Raw genomic sequence first — 20,737 nt, forward strand, 5'->3', positions numbered from 1 at the left:
CCAAATTTAGAAAAAATTCTAAATAAATCTTAATTTCTACATTATGACTTTTGTGTATGAGGTAGAAACCTAATTTATTTTTAGATATCAATGGGACTTCTGAGAAAAGTGGTGTTATGACCGTTTGACCGCTCCCTGACCGACTTTATGACCGATTTTTGTCCGGCTTTTACTACAGACATAGATCATAAATATCGTGGATTCTATTACAGCTAGAGGCCTAAAATTTTTTTTGGTAAATCCTTGAGCAACAATAAACAGATAAAAATATTAATTGGCGCCGCCAACCGCGTTTCTGTTATTTGCCGTTTTTCGGCGATGATCAGAAAAAGTATTTTTTTTGTTATGAAAAATAAAAGTTCGTCCTAAAATTTGGTCATCCTAGCTGCAAAATTGGCCGCTCTACAGCTGTTTTAATATTTAGCGGCTAAGGAGCGGTCTGACCGCTATAACACATGAACAACAAAAATACACATGAACCACCAGAAAAAATTTTATGTCTCTAACTGTAACAGGAGCCGAGATAGAGGGGGGGGTCAATATGACCCCCCCCCCCCCCCCCCCGATCTATTAAGGTGGGAATAAGGGCCCGATCTGTAAGGGTTAATAGGTTAGAATTTTGATCATGGTGATGTCAACATAATATCTTCTTGAAAAAGATTTTCCTGCTTGTGGACAGTCCTTTTTTAATTTTACAAACTATTGTCTGCAAACTTAGGATTTTTTTTTACAAATAAAGCACAATATCTAGTAAATGCCGCAATTTCCCTTGATTTCTCGCTGGTGAAATACAAATTTTGCCCCCCAACGACAGCTGAAAAAGGCAATTTAATAAAGGTTGCATTATTTTGCCCCCCAAATCAATTTTCGAATTGATTTCCTTGTTGGTTATACCTTATTCCTGACTACTTGCGTTCGAAATTGTTGAGAATCTTCACATAGGTCACGTTATGGTTTTGGGCGATTTTTTTATGTTATTATTAAGGTTTTGGCTATTTTTCTACTTTCCTTACTCCTTCGAATATATATGTAGGTCCTAGATGCTCGGAGCGTAGTCTCTAGTAACTTCAAAACTCAGCTGGATGTCTAAACATTTTCCTAAACAGACAATCCTTTTTATTAGAATTTTATTTTATTTGCATACAAGTGGTTTATGCGCAGCTGAGGTGCAGCTGCCGAGCCTTGGAAACTAACATGTATCACTTGATGAATAGCTATAATAACTATAAATTCATAAACATTAAAACAGATTTTTTCTTTTGTAATTTAATTCTTTCATTTTAAGTATACATTCTTGTAAGGAGAGAAAGTCACACAAAAAATAGCCACGTGACGTCATAAAAATGAGGGAGATGAGAGGAAAAGTGGGAAATAAAACCACCCGAAAAGAAATAGATAATCCCTCATTTTTATGACGCCACGTGGCTGATTTTTGAGTGACATTCTCCTCCTACTTCATGATTCTCTTTATTTAATTTAATAGGTCATATTAATAATAAGAATTAAAAGAAATTACTATAATACTTTTTTCATACAAGTTTGAATGATGTATATTGTAGTAATACAGGGATCTAAAGGGATAAGACAATAGCCGATAAATGGATGTACATCCTCAATAAGGTGATTTAGGGGAACACCATATTCTTTTCAAAATATCAAATAAAAAAGAAGGACATATTTTCCATGAAAATTGTGGAACGATCGCGTCACAGCCAATCACGAGATCTTCTAGGACATACATACAGACAGAGAGACATACTGCTACATTACTAGTACGTAAATTTGTTAAAATGTCAACCAAAAAACGAATTTCTTTATATCCTTTGTTTGCTGCGCTACTTATGGACACAAGTAAATTGTCACTTTCTCTTACCTTTAACAAGGAGGACAACATCCATAAAAGCGAAGCTCTCCTGAAACAGTATGATAGACGAACAATAACTCTTGTAGAGTAACAGAACTGAATATAGAAAACATAAATATATAAGTTTTAACAACATTATACCCAAATTTGTTGCAAAACTTCTTAAATACAGAATTGTGGGCTTGATTATAGATATGCTTCGCTTAAAATATTGTACCTTATTGTAATAGGGACCAGTATTCCAAAAATCATATCAATCGGATAATTATATCACATAAAAAATTGTTATTAAAAAAGTTAAAAATTATCTTTAAAATGGACATTCTGGTAACTATTATAATGTTGCTACGTTTTCTAAATTGTACCTAACTGGTACAGGAATCATCATGCAAAGTTTGAAATCGATAGGATAATTCCAACATGCCTAGATTAACGAAAAAAACTATCCATTACGTACGGACGGACGTACGGATCAACCCTAATTATAGGAAAGCTTTGCTTTTAAAAACTTTGAATAGAATTTTTAAAAAAGGTAAAATGCGTAAAATTAATGGCTTTTTTTATTCAAAGTCGAATAGGTTTTTCAATAACAATACAAAACACAATATTCATACATATTAGGGTTGGGCCGGATATTTTTTTGGCTGGATACTGGATATCCTGCTGATTTATGATGCAAGATATCCGGTATCTGACCGGATATCTGGTCATGGTTCGATATCCGGCATTATCAATCAGCCAGATATCCGGTATACGGATAGTTTCAATATCCGGTATCCGGCTGGATATTGAAAATGGATGAATATCCGGCCAAATGGGATATCCGGTCCAACCTTAATACATATATATTAAGTTTTATATAAGAGGTTTTCTTACAACGAAATATAAATTTTATACAGGTATTCATTCAGATATTACAAACTAGCGGCTACGCCCCTAGAGACCTCTAGTGGCACTGTAAATGTTTTTTTTTCTATGTTGCTTTCAAGAAGAAAAAGTATTCGATTTTTTTGTGATTTATCTTAGGAGGGTGGTGGTACCCTACCGTAAAACAGTTATAAACATTCCCGAACCTATGAGAAGTTACCCTGTTATAGAGAACCAGATCGGTTCAGCGGTTAGCGAGATCCTTCGGTACAAACACACCGACAAACAGACATCCTGTTACTTTATCATAAGGATTGTTCGATCTAAATGTCAAGACCCTACCTCCGTTACTACCCAAACACCCGGGTTATAGGGTGAAGTAACACCCAACAGACAACTAACCCTTTGATTGCACGACCTTTGACTGTGCATGATGCGGTGTTGAGCCGAGATCAACTCCCCAAAATCCAAATTATCAAATTTTTATTAAAGATAGAGGTCTCATGACTTTGAACGCAATATGGTTCAATATTTTTGCATCAGCTGGATAGACAGACAGACAAACTGAGTTGAAGAGAAACCTCTAAAAAGTTAAGTATTACATAAAACTACTACGTATATTGACGTAAATTTTGGTTTGGCTGTTTAATTAATTTAATATAAAAAAATCATTTTCCAGGAAGATTTCTCTTCGGAGAAAGGAGGTACCAACCCCCGATAAATCTTCTCTGGGCCTATAAAAAACTATTAATGATAACCATATTGGTCCACTGGTTAGCGAGATCCTTTGGTACAAACACACAGACTTACAGATACAAAAACAGACAGACATCTTAATTCCTAATTAATAATTGCTTCGCTACATAATTTCGCTTACAATTTAGAACAGTTAGACTTTAATGTAGCATTTGATATGAAGTAAATGTCTTTATCATTTAATTTTCTGCTAAATCATTTACTTACCAATTAATGGATATATAATATATATATCATTACTTCGATCTTAAACAAGAGATTCATCTAATAAAAATACACCCCATATACCCCCTTTACCCCATCACCTCCCCTCCTAGCCCGTGCCTTCGGCATCTCATTGCTAAAAAAACTGGTTTTAATCTTATAATAGTACATTTCATATCCGCGGAAAGCTGTTTATAATACGATAATAAATATTTTTTTTAGGGGAGAAAGATCTAGTGTGATGTACTACGAAGCAGGCGAAGGAGATTCTTTTGAAAACAGGAAACTTTCAATGCATTAGTATTCGCAGCGTCGCCACTCTATAATTATGATTTTCTAAGTGTCATAAAACAAATAAAAGTAAAGAAAAGTGCCAAATATTTTCTTTTAAGAATTAAAAGATAAGATAAAAGAGATAAGTGAAGGGTTGCACACGTTTAAAAAATATTCCATTAGGTTAGGTTAAGTTTATTTTGCAAAGGTTTACTCAAATTATATTAGAGTATTAACACAACACACACAAAAATAAATGGTGTATTGAAAAATCTAGGAACGGTCAATGGATAATTCAGTCTTTAAAGGTAAGAATAAAATTTATAATTGGAAAAATTTTATAATGATTATTAAGTTGTTACGGTTTTTTAAATTATACCCTAATATTATAGGAATCATCATGATAAGTTTGAAATAGATAGGACAATTCTAACCAGCCTAAAATAACTATAATTTAAATATAGAAAAGCCTAAGCCAGTTTATTTAGTTGGCAAAACTCCAGATGAAATATATTCTTAATATATTTACCTTTTCTCAGGAGCCAGATTTTAAGATTATTTTACCAAGCAAGAATTCAGATAAGTTTCCTTATGGTCGGTATACTTGGACTATCTACATGCAGGTAATCATTTTAAAAAAGCAACAAGATGTCAGTCAGTTGCGAAGGATCTCGCTTACCTTTCTATCTATCTATCTATCTATCTATCTATCTATCTATCTATCTATCTATCTATCTATCTATCTATCTATCTATCTATCTATCTATCTATCTATCTATCAATCTATCTATCTATCTATCTATCTATCTATCTATCTATCTATCTATCTATCTATCTATCTATCTATCTATCTATCTATCTATCTATCTATCTATCTATCTATCTATCTATAGCTTGAAATGTGTTGCCACCCCCAACACACACATAAACTAAACGCTATCGGAATAACCATAGTAAATATGGTAATTTTTTTCGCTTTAACGATAATATATTGTATATTACCTATTTTTATTTGTCCACTAATATCTACTGTGTTTCAGATGTCCATACTTGATGTTAAGACGATTCCTCCTGCGGTGCTCCTGGACCAGCTCTGCTATGACAAACCTCCCTAATGATCAGATTAACCAGGATTACGGTAACTTAAACGATAACATTGGTCTAAATCTTATGAATCCGATTTACGGCGACTACTTTAACGATTTTGAGAACGAATTCGGAATAAATTGCGTTTTTTCAAGTGAACAAGGTATCGTACAGAAACTGAAAACATTCAATGAAAACCTTCTCAATATTTTTAGTATTAATTGTCAGTCATTACATTCTAAATACAATGATATTGTCTCCACTGTAGACTTCTTTAGACAACATGATATCCACTTAAATGTTCTGTGTTTTCAAGAATTATGGCTGAATAAGGATGTAAATATGGATTGCTATGGAATTAATAATTACGATTGGCATGTTAAACTCCGCACAAAAAGTAGGGGGGGAGGGGTGGGTATTCTAGTAAGCAAATATTATAAAGTAGATAAACTATTTGATAAATTTTCATTTAAAGAAAATATTCTTGAATCTATTTGCTTAAAAATTTCCCACAATGGACTAAAGTTTTGCTTACTAAACTGTTATCGGCCACCCAATCAGAGTAGTGCTGAAATAGAAGAATTTTTTGAACTTTTTTTGGACCTGATTGATAGAATAGCAGCTTTAAGCATACCATACTTCATTGTAGGAGATTTCAATTTTGATCTTTTCAAAATAAATAATATAAATAGCAACTCCATGAGAATTATTGAGTCTTTTTCCTTTAACGGTATCATAAATACCGTTACCAGAGCTACTAGAGTAACTAGAACCACTGCAACCCTTCTTGATTTATTCGGGGTAGGTAACTTTATTCAAAACCTAATGTCTTCCTTTGTCTTAACTTCAAAAATCTCCGATCACTTGCCAATTATTAATTCATTCCGAATAGACAGAGTAAATAAACCCAAACCTCCAGATTTCTTTGAAAAAAGAGAATTGAATGATGAAAACTTTGATGCCTTAAACTATGCACTCTACCACACTAACTGGAATCACGTTTTAAACCAAGACAACACAAACATTGCTTATGATAACTTTATTTCAACCTTTTTGAGACTTTATAATGAAAAGTGTCCAGTTAGAAAAAAACGAAAAAACAAACGTACCCAGCCTCAGCAGCCTTTCATGTCAGACTTTTTATTGCGTTGTAGATTGCATAGAGATATTTTGTACAGCAACTTTTTAAAAGACAAAACAATTGAAAATGAAAGTATTTACAATGTCTATAGGAATAATTACAATAGGCAAGTGAGAAGAGCAAAGATTGAATATTACAGACAACAAATAAGAGATGCAAACGGGGATGGGAAAAAACTCTGGAAAACCCTAAAGGAAGTCATTGGGTTTAGTAAATCTTCCCCTGAGTGCACATACCTTCAAGTAGGCCCAAACAAAATTGAAAATGACCAAGAAATAGCTAATGAATTTAATCGTTATTTTAGTCAGATTGGGTCTTCCCTAAGGCCTGAAATTCCTTCCACCCCCAAAAATTTCTTTGAATATTTACCACCCCCATGTCAAGATTCCCTCTTCTTTGAGCCATTGTACCCCTTCAAGGTTATTAATATCATTCGTAGTATTAAACCTAAGCGTTCCACAGACATAAATGATGTCTCGATGTATGTTCTGTCTCGCTGTGCTGATACCATTGCCACTCCCTTAACACATGTTTATAATTTATCACTTCAAAATGGCACTTTTCCTGAAAAAATGAAAACTTCCAAAATAGTTGTCCTTCACAAATCAGGTTCACTCAGCGAGGCAGATAATCATCGAGGAATTTCACTCATTGACAACTTTTCCAAGCCCATTGAAAAATATGTCTGTGAAACGCTGGTTAAGTTCTTGGAAGATCGGTCTTTTTTTAGCAACCGCCAGTTTGGCTTCATGAAAGGAATCTCAACCTTTCACAATGTATTGAACTTAAGCACATTGATCACCCAAGCACTCAGTCGAGACACTTCCTGTATGGCCATATTTTTGGACATAAGGAAGTGTTTCGACATGATAAATAGGGACATCCTTTTTAGCAAACTGGAGAATTCAGGGATAAGGGGGGTTGCACTTGATTGGTTCCGTAGTTATTATGCAAATAGGAAACAGCGTGTATATTTTAAGGGCCTTTTCTCCTCCACAATTGAATTCATTATCATTGGCGTACTTCAGGGGTCAGTCCTGGGACCAATTCTTTTTTTGATTTTTATCAATGACCTTGTTTCATGCAGTGAAGAGATCCTAATCAATCTCTTTGCTGATGACGCAGTGGGCTTCATTGAAAAGCAGAATATTATACAATTGATCAACCTTGCAAAGGAGCTTGTCCCCAGACTGACCCAATGGTACAATGCCAATAAACTTCTTATTCACCCCCGCAAGACCAAATGTATGGTCTTTTCCTCCCCCCGTGAGATACTCACCCCCGCTGAGCTCGCCGCTAAGACCAACTTTGAAGTCTATGTAAACATGAATAATCATAACGAAAATGATGAGTCAAAAATCACTAAGTTGGATCTTGTGAGCGGTACCAATGAGGGTAGTATCAAACACTTGGGAATTCAATTGGACGAGAAAATGAAGTTTTCTTATCATCTTGAAAAAGTCTATAGCAAAGTCTCTAAAATAATTTATAGTATGAAAGTAATGCGTCATTTGTTGGACAAGAAACACTTAAAGCTACTCTATTCTTCTTATATTAAGTCGAATATCGAATATTGTTGTCTCCTGTTCACTGCCTGTCCTATGTATCTGTTAGCACCAATCATTAAGTTGCAGAAGCAAGCCATTAGAATAATCGAAAATTTACCTAGCAGAGCTCACACAGCTGAATTCTTTAAATCTAATGGCATACTTCCATTTAACCTGTTAATTGAATTCAATGTTTGTAAATTTATGCACGCCTATAAATTAGGCAATTTTCCCAAAATTTTCGAAAACACCTGGAATTTTGTTCAAGACAGACATACGTATGGCACTAGGAACAGGAACAACTTTGCTTACGAACCGGGCACCAATAGAAACTTTCTCCTGCACGCCCCTCTTAACTCTTTCCCAACTATATTCAACAACCTTCCACTTGAAATTAAACTAATTGATAATAAAAATATTTTTAAGAAAAAATGTTTTACTTATTACCTAAACAAGATTGAGTTTTAAAAAAGCAAATATTTTAAAAAAGCAAATATTTTATTTTTGAAATTAAACTGATTGATAATAAAATTATTCTCAAGAAAGATATTTTACTTACTTATTACTTACTTTCTTAAAAAAAAGCAAATACTTTATTTTTTCTCTTCCTCTATTTAACAATTTTTTGTTCTAACTAAGTTTCTATTCGTATCTTTAGCCCTCGACTTTTTGTAAGCACTTAATTTCTATACCAAAAAAATAATAAAACAGCATTTCTTTAACCTCAAATCTCAACGAGTAGGTTCCGTAGGAACCGACATACATACCTATGTATAGAGTAGCTTTAGCATAGTTTGTTTCTTATCCACTTTATTCATTTTACATTTTATATTTTGACTTTGACTTCTTCTATTATATTATATATTTTTTATCAAGCAACTAACGAATCGCGCAACCTCTACCTCTATTTTATCTAATAAAAAAATAACAAAGTTTTTTCATAATTTTGACCAAAAATATATTTATTTATTCAAATTTAGATATCGAAAATTTTGTTTAATATATGACTATCGCTGACTGGACTGGTTAAGCTCATGTAGTGGGCATAGCCATCTACTCGTCGTAGTCGCTGGAGTCATCGACGTCGTCGGGTTCCTGTTGGAGGAGCTCCTCCACAAGGTCCTGCTGGACGGTGACCAAGCGGTCCATGGTGGCGATGGAATCCATGTTGGCCTGGAAGGAGCGGGCGTACGTGGGCATTACTGAAATTAGCCTCACGACTAACCCATAGTTGGAGTACATCATGCGGAGGATCTCCTCATCGATGGCATCTTGGCGGAATCTCCTCCACATAAGTCTGTCGCCCTCGTACACGACGCCCATTAACCTCCTCTTGACCATAAACCAGAGGTCCAGACAGCGCCTGTCTACCCCCGGAAATGGGAGTAGATCAGGCACTGCCGCGAGGTTCAGCAGCTGCTGGACGCCGTGCACGGGTGCAGGATCATCGATTTCATCGCTTGAGTTCAACATGGCGATGAGCTCCTGCACCTGGTCTTGGAGGGGAACATCTTCTTCTCCTCCAGCCTCCTCCGGAACTTCCGGCGCCCCATCCGGTAAAGCACCTTGGCCTTGTCCAACTTCCTCTTCTTGATCTGACATTTCTGAGACAATTGAACTTTGACCCTACCCACCCCCATATTTATACCCCCCTTGTGTCTTAATACCATACATTATTCAATCTTAATTTAACTTATTAATTAATAAATAACTTTCCCTACTTCCGATTTCCCGCGTATTCCCCCTATGCTTTACAACCAATTGTCTCCCACTCTTCCCCCCTCCCCCTATTTTTCTCCCCCCCAGTATATACCAAACGATAGGCGCCGCTCCGTCTGTCTAGCTGGAAGTCACGGCCGCGCACAAACCACCCACCACTCCCCTTCTAGTTTTTTCCCCCCCTCCTCCCCCTAACCTGTTGAATTCCCTGACCCATCTCCCTTATTTTAACCAGTTTCTCACTTCACTTTTTTTTATGCTAATGAAAATTAATCCATAGCGAAATATTAACAGACATCCTATTACTCTATACATCCTTCATAAAAAATAAAAGTTCATAGCAAGATATCTAGGATTTATTAAACAAATCAATGAATTTATGATAATTTATGATATTTTAATACTTTTACTTTTTTGGATAAAACTAAACTGTATTATTCTTCAAAAACAATTTTATATTTCAATAGCCATATCAGTAACTTTTTGCAGTTTTTTTCTGTTGATTCATTGTTGATTTTTGTTGATTTTTGTGAACATCATGTGGACATTTCCGCGGGTGTTTTTGCGGATATTTTTGCGGATATCTTGTATATAAAGTCGTAGAGAACTTGACCGTAACTGGTTCAAACCGGAAATGGCCAACTTCTGGAACTATAGCTGGAGACAGGCCCCCTCTTGAGCAGTTATCCGCTCAGCAATTTCACCCAATTTAGCTTCATGAAACTCCATGTCCTTGTTTGGGTTGTATAGTGTGAGGGCCAACTCGGTTTCTAAATAACCCTGTTGGTATAGAAGACGGGCTACCTCACGACGTACTTCGTCACTGACATTGTCACCATTAACTATATTGAGAAGTCGTTCATATGTTATTGTCAATCTATTGCGTAGCGGCTGCCACATTTGTTGGTATTCTTCCTCTCCGAACATTTCGTGTCTAAACAATAGTAAGATTTAAACCTCACTAAAGCAAAGCTATAACCAAATTACGCGCGCAATAGCACGCCACAGTCTTTTTTAACATGACCCACTTTCACCCTTTTACCTTCAAAAAGGGGTGGAATCAATGGATTAATGATACGTTTTCGCCTTCCCTTAAAACCCCCTCCCCCCCCCCCTCTTCCTCTCCCATTTTGTTGCCCCATTCACAGCCATGCTGTGACCAGTTCTCAAAACACAAAAATCAGATTCCGGAGGAATCGAACCATACATATTTAGGGACACACTCCCATTATCAAAATACCAAAATCAGATTCCGTAGGAATCGCATATGACCTATTCTTAGGATTTTTTATATCCATTCTCAAAAATAAAAATCAGATTCCGTAGGAATCGAAACCAACCATTACACCTTGTTCACTTAAGTACACGATATGATTATTATTAGGGTATTCTTGTCCTTTTTTGGACTTTTCTTTGGTTTTTTTTTGGATTTTTTGGATTGGACCAAGTGTTATCGCGAAATTTGCCGTTATCCTGTAATTATTGGTGTGGAGATGTCCTTAAAACCCGGACAAAACTCCACTCTATAATGAAAATAATTTGATATAAAGGAAACTGTCTATTTGGAGCTGAAAAGGGATCTCAACGGGAATAGCGACTCCTTATGGAGGTTTTGGTTCCTTAATTGTTCCGAATTCACGCTTGGAGAAGTTGCAACTGATAGTAGGAGGATGTCTGAAATACACAGCAAGATATTGTTTCATTGTTAAGATTATTATTTATTTGCACATATAACATTGTATCGGCTTGGCAAGCGTCAAAGTACACCAGTGGCTCCACAACCCTTAAAGGGTTATGCCAACTATCTGGTACAATGTTGCATGGAATTTTTATTGTAAAATATTGTCTCCATTCAATTTAAACTGGCCTGGTAACTAGGTGGAGATGAAGTTCGGCCAATTCCATGCTAGGTACTTAATAATTGTTATTATGTATATTATTATCTAACCTGCACCAAACACAACAAACCAGATGAATCAAACAAATCAAGCATAGTAACATAATTTATAATATATATCTAATAAAATATGTTGTACCTTTGAGGAAAATAAATCTTATCTTATCTTATCTTATATCAATCTATCTATCTATCTATCTATCTATCTATCTATCTATCTATCTATCTATCTATCTATCTATATATCTATCTATCTATCTATCTATCTATCTATCTATCTATTTATCTATCTATCTATCTATCTATCTATCCATCTAGTCTGATATCTGTGTGCTGTCGAATGGATCTGACGTAGAGTTGACCCTGACCTCCTGTCCTGAGGAATATTTTACCTGTACCACGGGACAGTGCATACCACTGGCAAATAAGGTACACATTTTTAACACATGACCCTGGCTTAACGCGAAGCGCATTCGATCGTTGTCGGTAAGGTGAAGGGTTCCAATCTAGGCTGAATACCACGTCATAACTAAAGGCGTTATGCCAGATACGCAAAAATAAAAGAAAGAGGGAAAAAGTATTGTCGCAAAACAGGCGCAACGCATTACCATGCACAGTTAGGAATTACAGATCTTGCAATCAAAGAATTGGTTGTCTGTCAGGTGTTACTTAACTTAATACCCCGGGTGTTTGGACGGAAAATAAGAGATATTGATCCCTTTAGTTATCCTTGGTTGTTGGACATGACGTTGAAGTGTTAAATGTACAGTTTTCAGTACCTGGGCTGCTCTAAATATATATAAATACTTAGCCTGCTTGTTCGTCCGTTTGTAACGGTATATAGGAAAAATGTTATTTTCTAGGCTGCTATTTAAGACAGTCTACTAATTTGAATACATTTTGAAATAAAAGATGTAGGATGTCTACGTTTTTGTTTTCAGTTAGGGCAGATAGGTTTTTCAATTTTTTTAAACGTGAGGGGTCTAACACCCACCTCTTAGAATAATATCTTTCCTACCCAGGGCTAAGTTACAAATTATTTAATTAAATAAAGATAAATTATTTGCATGAATTTTCTAAGTCAACATTAATTAAGAAATGCAAACACAATGTATTGTAAATTAATGAAACAAGCATTTCTCCTTATTGTTGTGTATTTGTAGCTTTTTTTGCCGTAGCAAAAGTTCTACTGAATTTTTTTTTATGTGGATGTTTTCATCCTTGTTTAAATTTAACTTTATTTTCTATTTTGTAATATATTACAAGCATAATATATCTTTTCATATAAATTTCAATTATTTATAGAATAAATTTTCAAAATATTTAGTTTATTTTTCTAACTTGTCCTATTTAAAAAAAACAAGGGTGACAATATCCATAAAAGCGAAGCACTGAAACGGTAGGACAAACGGACATTAACACTTGTATAGTGTCAGGATATAAATGTATAAGAGTCGAAGAAAAATTGTAAGTAAATTTGTTGAAAAATTGCTTGATACAAGATAATGTTTATTTATAAACATACTTACATTTTTAGGACTTGATTATGATTATAGAGGTGCTTTGCTTTTAATATTGTACTTTGTTGTCTCGAGAATCAATATGCCAAAAATCAGATCAATCGGATAATTAGATCACATAAAAATTTGTTGTTAAAAAAGTAGAAAAATCAACATGATTAAAATTTACGTACGGACAATTCTAACATGAATAAATTAACGAAAAAGCTATCCGTCTCAGACGGACGGACGGACCGACCCTAACTATAGAAAAGCTTGGACGATTTCTAATTAAATCAGCGAAACTTTTGAAAATTAAAATGTTTTTATAAAAAGTAATTAATTTTCAGTGTAATTCTAAGATTGACTGTACAGATGAATCCGACGAAGCTAATTGTAACTATCTTACGGTAAGTTTTTATAGTAGAGAGGCTACTCTATATAATTAACTTTGTCAGTCCAACAGTATGTAAAGCTAAGGGGAAGTGTAATTTTATAGGCTGCTATCTAAGTTAGATTACTGATTTTTTTTATCAAGATACCAATTTCCAAATTGGGCATCCAGCATACAACTTACTTGGTCCATCGGCCATGCTACAAAAGAAATATATTTTTTTTTGTAAAGGTTACAAGTTTTCCTTTAATTCTTTTCTTTTATTATATCCTTCTATCTCAAGCCTTTTTATTTTTTTTATGACCACTGAACCCTTGCACTGAGCAATTGTAAAACGTAATATAATAAAAAACCAGACATATAAATCAAGATAAAAAGGTTCACATATACTTTTTATGTAATGGTATTTTACTTAAAAATATTTATTTCTGTTTTTAGGTCCCTCCAAACTATTCCGGTCATCTTGGTCCTAGGTAAACTTTAATTTGGTTTTCATCTTATAGCTGTCTCCTGTTTGCCCTCTAAGATCTCACAAATGACAAGGACGGGACAAAACAGGGATGAAACGTTAGTGTTTTGAGAGTCCGAACTTTTCTACCAATAATATTAATCTAAAGTCATTTTGAGTCTATACCAATCTTCAAAAGGCTCACGACGCCATTTTGGAAGATGATTAAAGTCCCTCAACAGAGTATGACGTCATACGATAGAATAGCCATTGAGAGACACTGTAATTGACCAATGGTAATATTTATACTGGCCTCTCATTGGTTATTTTATCGAATGACGTCATAACCTATTAAGGGACTTTAATCATTTTCGCCATTTTGCAAATTTTTGTGCAAGTGTCCGAATCCTGATGTAATGGATATATAATAAGTGGATATTGTGGCAGGGGGAATTTTTGTTGTCAATAAAATCCTTATATGTATATTGGTCAATACATTCCTCCATGGTCAAGAGAGTTGATGTGTTAGAGTCATAAGGAGGATGGGATGGAGAATATCAGTGATTAGCCAGCTTGGGGAAACATTTTATCCACTTATTTCATATTTATTTCTTATGTAGATAATTAAATTCTAAAGTATATGATATAGTAGTAATTTAGCTTTAATTAATTAAAGCTTAGAAAATTACAGTTAAAAGTGTACACATATTTTATGTAAAACTTTTAGATTATCATATTTTTTTAAAATTCACTATAGTATTTAAACTGATAAATATCCGCATGATTAGAACTGGTTCTCAGCCATACTGAAAAATCATATAAAAATTATAACACAATGCGTTAAAGTTATAGTTATCCACGTGTTAAATAGTAATTTGGTAGTAGTCATTAATCAACATAGCTATTAATAAATTATTATTATTAGGTCATCTGGAGAACGCGCAGTAGAAATTTACTTGAATATTTCTATCCTTGCTTTCCCTGTTATTCTGACAAGAGATCTCAGATTTACCTGTGACTTCTATATTAATCTTAGATGGTAACATTTTCATAACCTGCTCAACACATAGCGCATCCGCTCGTCTCCCGGGTTTGGTTGTCTGATGGATGTTACTTAACCTAATATCCTTGGGTGTTAGAGCATCCAATTACACACGGATAATACTAAATTCTAGGGTTGGGCCGGATATTTTTTTTGCCTGTATACCGGATATCCGGCTGATTTTTAATGATGGATATCCTGTATCTGGTCAGATATCTGGCCAACGCCGGATACACGGCAAATTAAATGATATCTGGCCTGATAACCGGATAGTTTTAATATCCAGTATCCGGCAGGATATTGAAAATGGCCGGATATCCGACCCAACCCTACTAAATTCTGATGTTTTATTGAAGGTATGATGGAAGGTTGAGCTTTAAAGATTTGAATGATAATTCTATGCTGAATGGTATTCAACTACAAGAATTAAAGGTAAATTTGTCTGTCTGGCCTATTTTGTTAGGTAGCCGCGAAGTTTTCCTAAAATTAAATTATATACTTTCCTATTCCGATATGAACATATTATCCTTTTGTCATATAAATGGAATGGTGGTTCCTATGACGATTTGGTACAGTAGGTGTTAGAAGCAAAGTCTTACGACTGAATTAGTTACATTTCAAGCAATTTTGCTAAAGATGTACATTGAATTGATTATTTTGTTTTTGTTTTTATATAATTTATTTCGAGTTAAACATGAAACAAACTATGAATTTATGTATTTTTAAATGTTTGTAATAGATAAATTACGAATTAAGGAATATAAATCATGTACATTTGAAGTATGAGATATTATTTTTTTGTTTTAATAGAAACTCAAGAAAATCATTAAGAAAATCAGAATTTAGACCCATATTATTTAAAATTGATAAAGCAGATTTTACAACAAACAATGATTGAGAGAAACAGTTTAAAATGGTCCATCTTGATAAACATTCATCTTTACTAATTTTCAATGAGCGATCTTTGGCAATTAGAATTAGCAATCATAGTTGAAAAAATATTTCATTTTTAGTATTTTGATTTATGTTTATGGGTGTTTTCATCCTTGTTTAATTTAGAAAATGTGGACGCCCAAGCTTGCTTTTGTGAATGCGCTGGGACCATTTGAAACTATCATTGACGAACTCAGGTAAATCAAAATTCACACACAAACGCACACATAAATGGTAAATATGATGAAACATTCAAATCTCGAATAGTAATGTTTAGAAAAAAATATTTTAACTAAGCAATGCACAAATCTTTAAAATCAATCAATTAACGAGAAAATTCTTGATAAAAATCTAAAGATATAAAATGAACTTCATTTATTTTTTATTCATGTTGCTTTATCTTATAAATAATATGAAGTAGAAAGACTTTTTTGGTCTGTTTGTTAAGATCTCACAACGTTTGAATCGATTTAGTTCTCCATTTTAGGGATGCTTTCTATATGCCAGGGGCAGAATTTAAAGAGATGTTTTTTGTTTTGTTTAAGTGTATCAACAATTTTACTTGAGGAAAATGCAACCTACAATGATATTTCCACAACAAGAGAATGTAAGTTTCATTTTATTGGGACAACTATATCAATAACTAGGAAAAAAAGAAAATAAATCTTTATTGGCGAATTTTTAAGGTTTGGATCTAGGATTTCAGCAGAACTAAATACTTTGCTATGGCTATTATGAACAGCTAGCTAAAGCCTTACTTGCAAGTATATTATGAAAACACTAGCTAATAATGGCTCTTCAGTTTTACCCGGGAAGGAAGGGAAAACTCCAAATTTTCAAAAACATGTTCTTTCATTCGTTGACATAAAAACTTTCTTCACTTTTATTTAATAAGGTTGCTTTTGGCAAACTAGCAGTGTTTTAATTTTTCAACGAAAAATCCAATCTATAAGAGGGGTAATTTGTCTTATCCCTTATCTTATTTTATGGCGGGTTAAAATGCTAAAATTTTCATTTAGATTATGGATTTAAAGGTGATGCAAACGCAGTTGTTCTTAGAAGAGAATATTTTCAGGTATTGTCAAAAATTTTCATAGAGAGCGCAATACAGGTTAAATTTAGTAACATCTAATATTTTTATTTCATTTGAGGGAAGGTTTATTTATTGTCCATAAGAATTTATATTTTTACTTATTTTCTCTGTATTTCTATTTCTATTTGTTATTTCTACATATTTTGGAAAAGAAGGTGTATCAACTTTTTTGCTTTTTATTTAAGATAGCTAGCCGGTTCTTTCAGTAAGTAGTAGATGTAAAAGTTTTCATAGAATTCAGATATGCAATCGGTTTTTTTGTAGACCTCTTATTTTTTAAGTAATTTAAGTTTTTTAAAAAAATAATTAAGTCGGTTTTAAGGTACTAAAACGAAACAAAATAAAAGAAGAAAATGGCCAGTATGAACAAAAATAGTAAGATCTTTAATTTGACACCTTACTTTTAAAATTCTGTTGAGTAATTATTGAAAAAATCTATTTTTTTAACCTCGGTTTAATGAAAACTTTAGACCCAAATATTTTCTCAAACAGACATAAAAAACATGGGTTCATATATACCTTTAGAATCAGAAAAATATTACGAATCTATTCTAAGCAAAATTGAAAAAGTTTTATAAAACTATAATAAAAAAATAAGTTTATTTTAAGAATCATAATTTTCGGCTTTAAAGGGTTAGCTTGAACCAAACCTGAACAAAACCTAAACAAAAGACAATGCAATGTAGCAGATATTTTTTAAACACAAGAAACAATAATGTATTTTTAACTGCATTGTTTTGAAGTTTATAAACAGACTGATGCATATTTGTTCATAATTTTTCATTCTTTACATGTTCTTTAATATCACTATATTTATTGTAGTATCTATTGTATGTATTGTATGAACGTTCTCCTTTTTTTCTGGCAATTCTATAGGTTAATTTTATAGGTTAAGCTTCCCGATTCGTCAATTTTTGCGATTTGTGATTGGCTAGTTTAGTAGTTACAATTCTTAAAATAAACTTTTTATTTTTTCTATTTTTTATTACAATTTTTTTAAACTTTTTCAATTTGGCTTAGAATGGATTCATATTATTTTTCTCATTCTAATGGTATATATGAACCCATATTTTTTATGTCTGTATGAGAAAATATTTAGGTTTAATGTTTTGATTAAACCGAGGTTAAAAAAATAGATTTTTTCAACAATTACTCAACAGAATTTTAAAAGTAAGGTGTCAAATTAAAGATCTTACTATTTTTGTTCATACTGGCTATTTTCTTCTTTTATTTTGTTGCGTTTTAGTACCTTAAAACCGACTTAATTATTTTTTAAAAAAACTTAAATTACTTAAAAAATAAGAGGTCTACAAAAAAACCGATTGCATATCTGAATTCTATGAAAAATTTTACATCTACTACTTACTGAAAGAACCGGCTAGCTATCTTAAATAAAAAGCAAAAAAGTTGATACAGCTTCTTTGTGATTATCATTTTAATTTCTTTTGAAATGTCTTAATTAGTTTTCTTGAGCAGAAAAACCCATTCCCATCAGGGAGTAAGGGAGGGGACAATGGGCAATTAATTCAATTTAAGAGTTTTTGAAGAAAGGCCATGAAAACCAGAATAATCCCGAAAATATGGTGGAAATTGTAAAGTGATTGTTGATTAAATCTAGAAAACCATAAACTAAGAAAAAAGTTCCAAGAAAAAAAGCAATCATTTGAAAATAAGATTACCAGTATTACAGACTGACATAACCATTCTGTAATTAATTACTAGAAATATCTCCCTGGAACTCTACAGATGACAGGGAAAGAGAAAAGAGATTTGGGGGCAAGTGATGTGAACACGGAAAAAAGGGGCAGGCAGGCGTGTAGCTGGATGGGCAAGTATATGAACTGCACGCCTTCCTGCCCCTTTTTATCCTGTTTATTTCCCCCACCTCCCTTCTCCATTTCCCTTTCTTGTCTACTTTAAAAAAGGAGGTGGGGATGAATGGAGTGAAATATAGTATATATATTCAAAACTAACATAGCGATTAACGGCATTTATTGCGCAAGTCCCCAAACGCAGTCAGAAACTGCTAAATTCTTGCACATTCCCTTTAAGCCAGTCCCCAAAGTCTGAGACTCCTAAAGATTGAATATTCGATCCATTTTCCCCTCCCTTACTCCCTGCATTCCCATATAAACGACCCCTTAAATAGTGGATGTAAATATTCATTTATTTCCCCGGTATCATCATTTATATCCCTGGTATCATTTTTAGATGATTTTTAATTTTTTTTGGAAAATTTTAGAATTTTTATTAATTACTAAAAGAAAGAAAAATGGTACCAGGGAAATAAATGAAATTTAAAAACAAAAATTAAACCACATTTTAGCATAAAAATGAGTTTTTGTTTAAATGAGAATGATATTCCTATCCAGTTTTTTGTTTAGGAATGAATACTTTTTACCCGAGGGAATAAATGATGGACCGATAGGTCATCATTTATTCACGAATTTAGGAATACCCCATTCAGACCAGTAAATTCCGAGATCTTAAGATTTAAACAAAATACTTTACTACTTTATATGAACTGATATAACAATTAATGTTCTGATACATAGATCTGATTTGAATCCGATTAAAAAGAGGAAAGATTTTAGCCTTAAAAAAAAAAATAAGTTCTTATTATTTAGGATTATTCTTGTGAGTTTGATTTGCTGTACTACCCTTTTGACACACAGGTAAGATTTTTCCAGTATCGCTTTGAATCCGATTAATATCCGGTGGATTAGAGCCGGTTCTAAGCCATACTGAAAAAGCATGTATAGCATCGTATTATATCCAGATTTCTACAAATATAAAAATGTACAATCATAATATTCAAATCATTTTTTTAGCCCATGCCTTCGGCATCTCGGGGATAAAAAAACTGGTCTTAATCTTATAATTGTATAATTTATATCAGCGATAAGCTGTTTATAAGGCATTTGACATGAAAGAGGGTATAGAGGGGGTAAGGCCTAAGCACTTCATGTGGAGCAACTCATTACCATGCACAGTTTAAACTTCCGGACAAAGGTTATGCAATTGATTACCTCCCTTACCTGAAACTTACCTTTAATCGCACGACTTTTCTTATATAGTCTCCAATATAATTTATTTTTAGGATAGAAACCTATTTCAATATCTTTAGTACGACACAATCAAGATACTTATTTTTGCAGATGTGCTCAATGTTTTTCGCCCTGCAAGGATTTACCAAAGAATTTATGATTATGCTGAAGGATGGTGATGGTACTGGGGTAGAATATTTAGGTATTTTTAAAAGCCAAGCTTTTCTATAATTAGGGTCAGTCCGTACGTCCGTCCGTCTGGAACAGATAGCTCTTTTCGTTAATTTAGACATGTTAGAATTGCCCTTATCGTTTGCATGGTGATTCCTGTAGTAGATATGTACGATTTAGAAAGCATTGCAACTCTACAATCCTTACAATCCTTACCAGAATGTCCATGCGTCCATTCTAAACATATTGATTTGAAATTTTTTTAACAACAAATTTTTATGTGATAAAATTATCTGATTGATCTGATTTTTGTGATACTGATTCCTTGTACAACAAAGTACAATGCTATAAGCAAAGCATTCTATAATCAAGTCCTAAAAATGTAAGTATGTCCATAAACATTATCCTGTATCAAGCAGTTTTTCAACAAATTTACTTACAATTTTGCATCGACTATTATACATTTACATTCTGATTATTCAGTTCTGACACTATACAAGTGTTAATGTCCGTTTGTCCCACCGTTTCAGAGCTTCGCTTTATCATCCTTGTTTTGTCTTTAGATTAAGATATAAGTACTAAACTGATTGGGTTCTCCTTTTTAAAGGACAAAGGCTAATTTTTCTGTCTTTTTCCTTTTAATTGGGAGCCCCTATATGCTGGGGCGTAGCTTCTACTTGTAGTAATGGGGAGGTAGGTTGTGCTAAAATTCTGTAAAGGTCTGAGTTTTAAGGCTTAAAACTTTAGTAGAACGAT

General features: G+C 33.4%; 1 protein-coding gene across 1 annotated transcript in view; it reads left to right on the forward strand.

Annotated features, from left to right (window-relative positions):
* Window positions 1-4,236: 4,236 nt before the first annotated feature.
* Window positions 4,237-20,737, forward strand: part of LOC145334027 (gamma-aminobutyric acid receptor subunit beta-like) — a 31,785-nt gene continuing 15,284 nt past the window's right edge. The window contains exons 1-12 of the mRNA XM_080179304.1: window positions 4,237-4,272; window positions 4,504-4,587; window positions 11,673-11,783; window positions 13,204-13,263; window positions 13,686-13,720; window positions 14,621-14,734; window positions 15,094-15,169; window positions 15,797-15,867; window positions 16,216-16,277; window positions 16,690-16,745; window positions 19,391-19,438; window positions 19,922-20,012. Of these exons, the coding sequence (XP_080035430.1) occupies window positions 4,582-4,587; window positions 11,673-11,783; window positions 13,204-13,263; window positions 13,686-13,720; window positions 14,621-14,734; window positions 15,094-15,169; window positions 15,797-15,867; window positions 16,216-16,277; window positions 16,690-16,745; window positions 19,391-19,438; window positions 19,922-20,012 (730 nt within the window). The 5' untranslated portion in view covers window positions 4,237-4,272; window positions 4,504-4,581. The remainder of the gene's footprint in view (window positions 4,273-4,503; window positions 4,588-11,672; window positions 11,784-13,203; window positions 13,264-13,685; window positions 13,721-14,620; window positions 14,735-15,093; window positions 15,170-15,796; window positions 15,868-16,215; window positions 16,278-16,689; window positions 16,746-19,390; window positions 19,439-19,921; window positions 20,013-20,737) is intronic.

This window comes from Acartia tonsa, chromosome 12 (assembly GCF_053477335.1).
Source record: "Acartia tonsa isolate MP-2025a chromosome 12, ASM5347733v1, whole genome shotgun sequence".
Taxonomy (NCBI): domain Eukaryota; kingdom Metazoa; phylum Arthropoda; class Copepoda; order Calanoida; family Acartiidae; genus Acartia; species Acartia tonsa.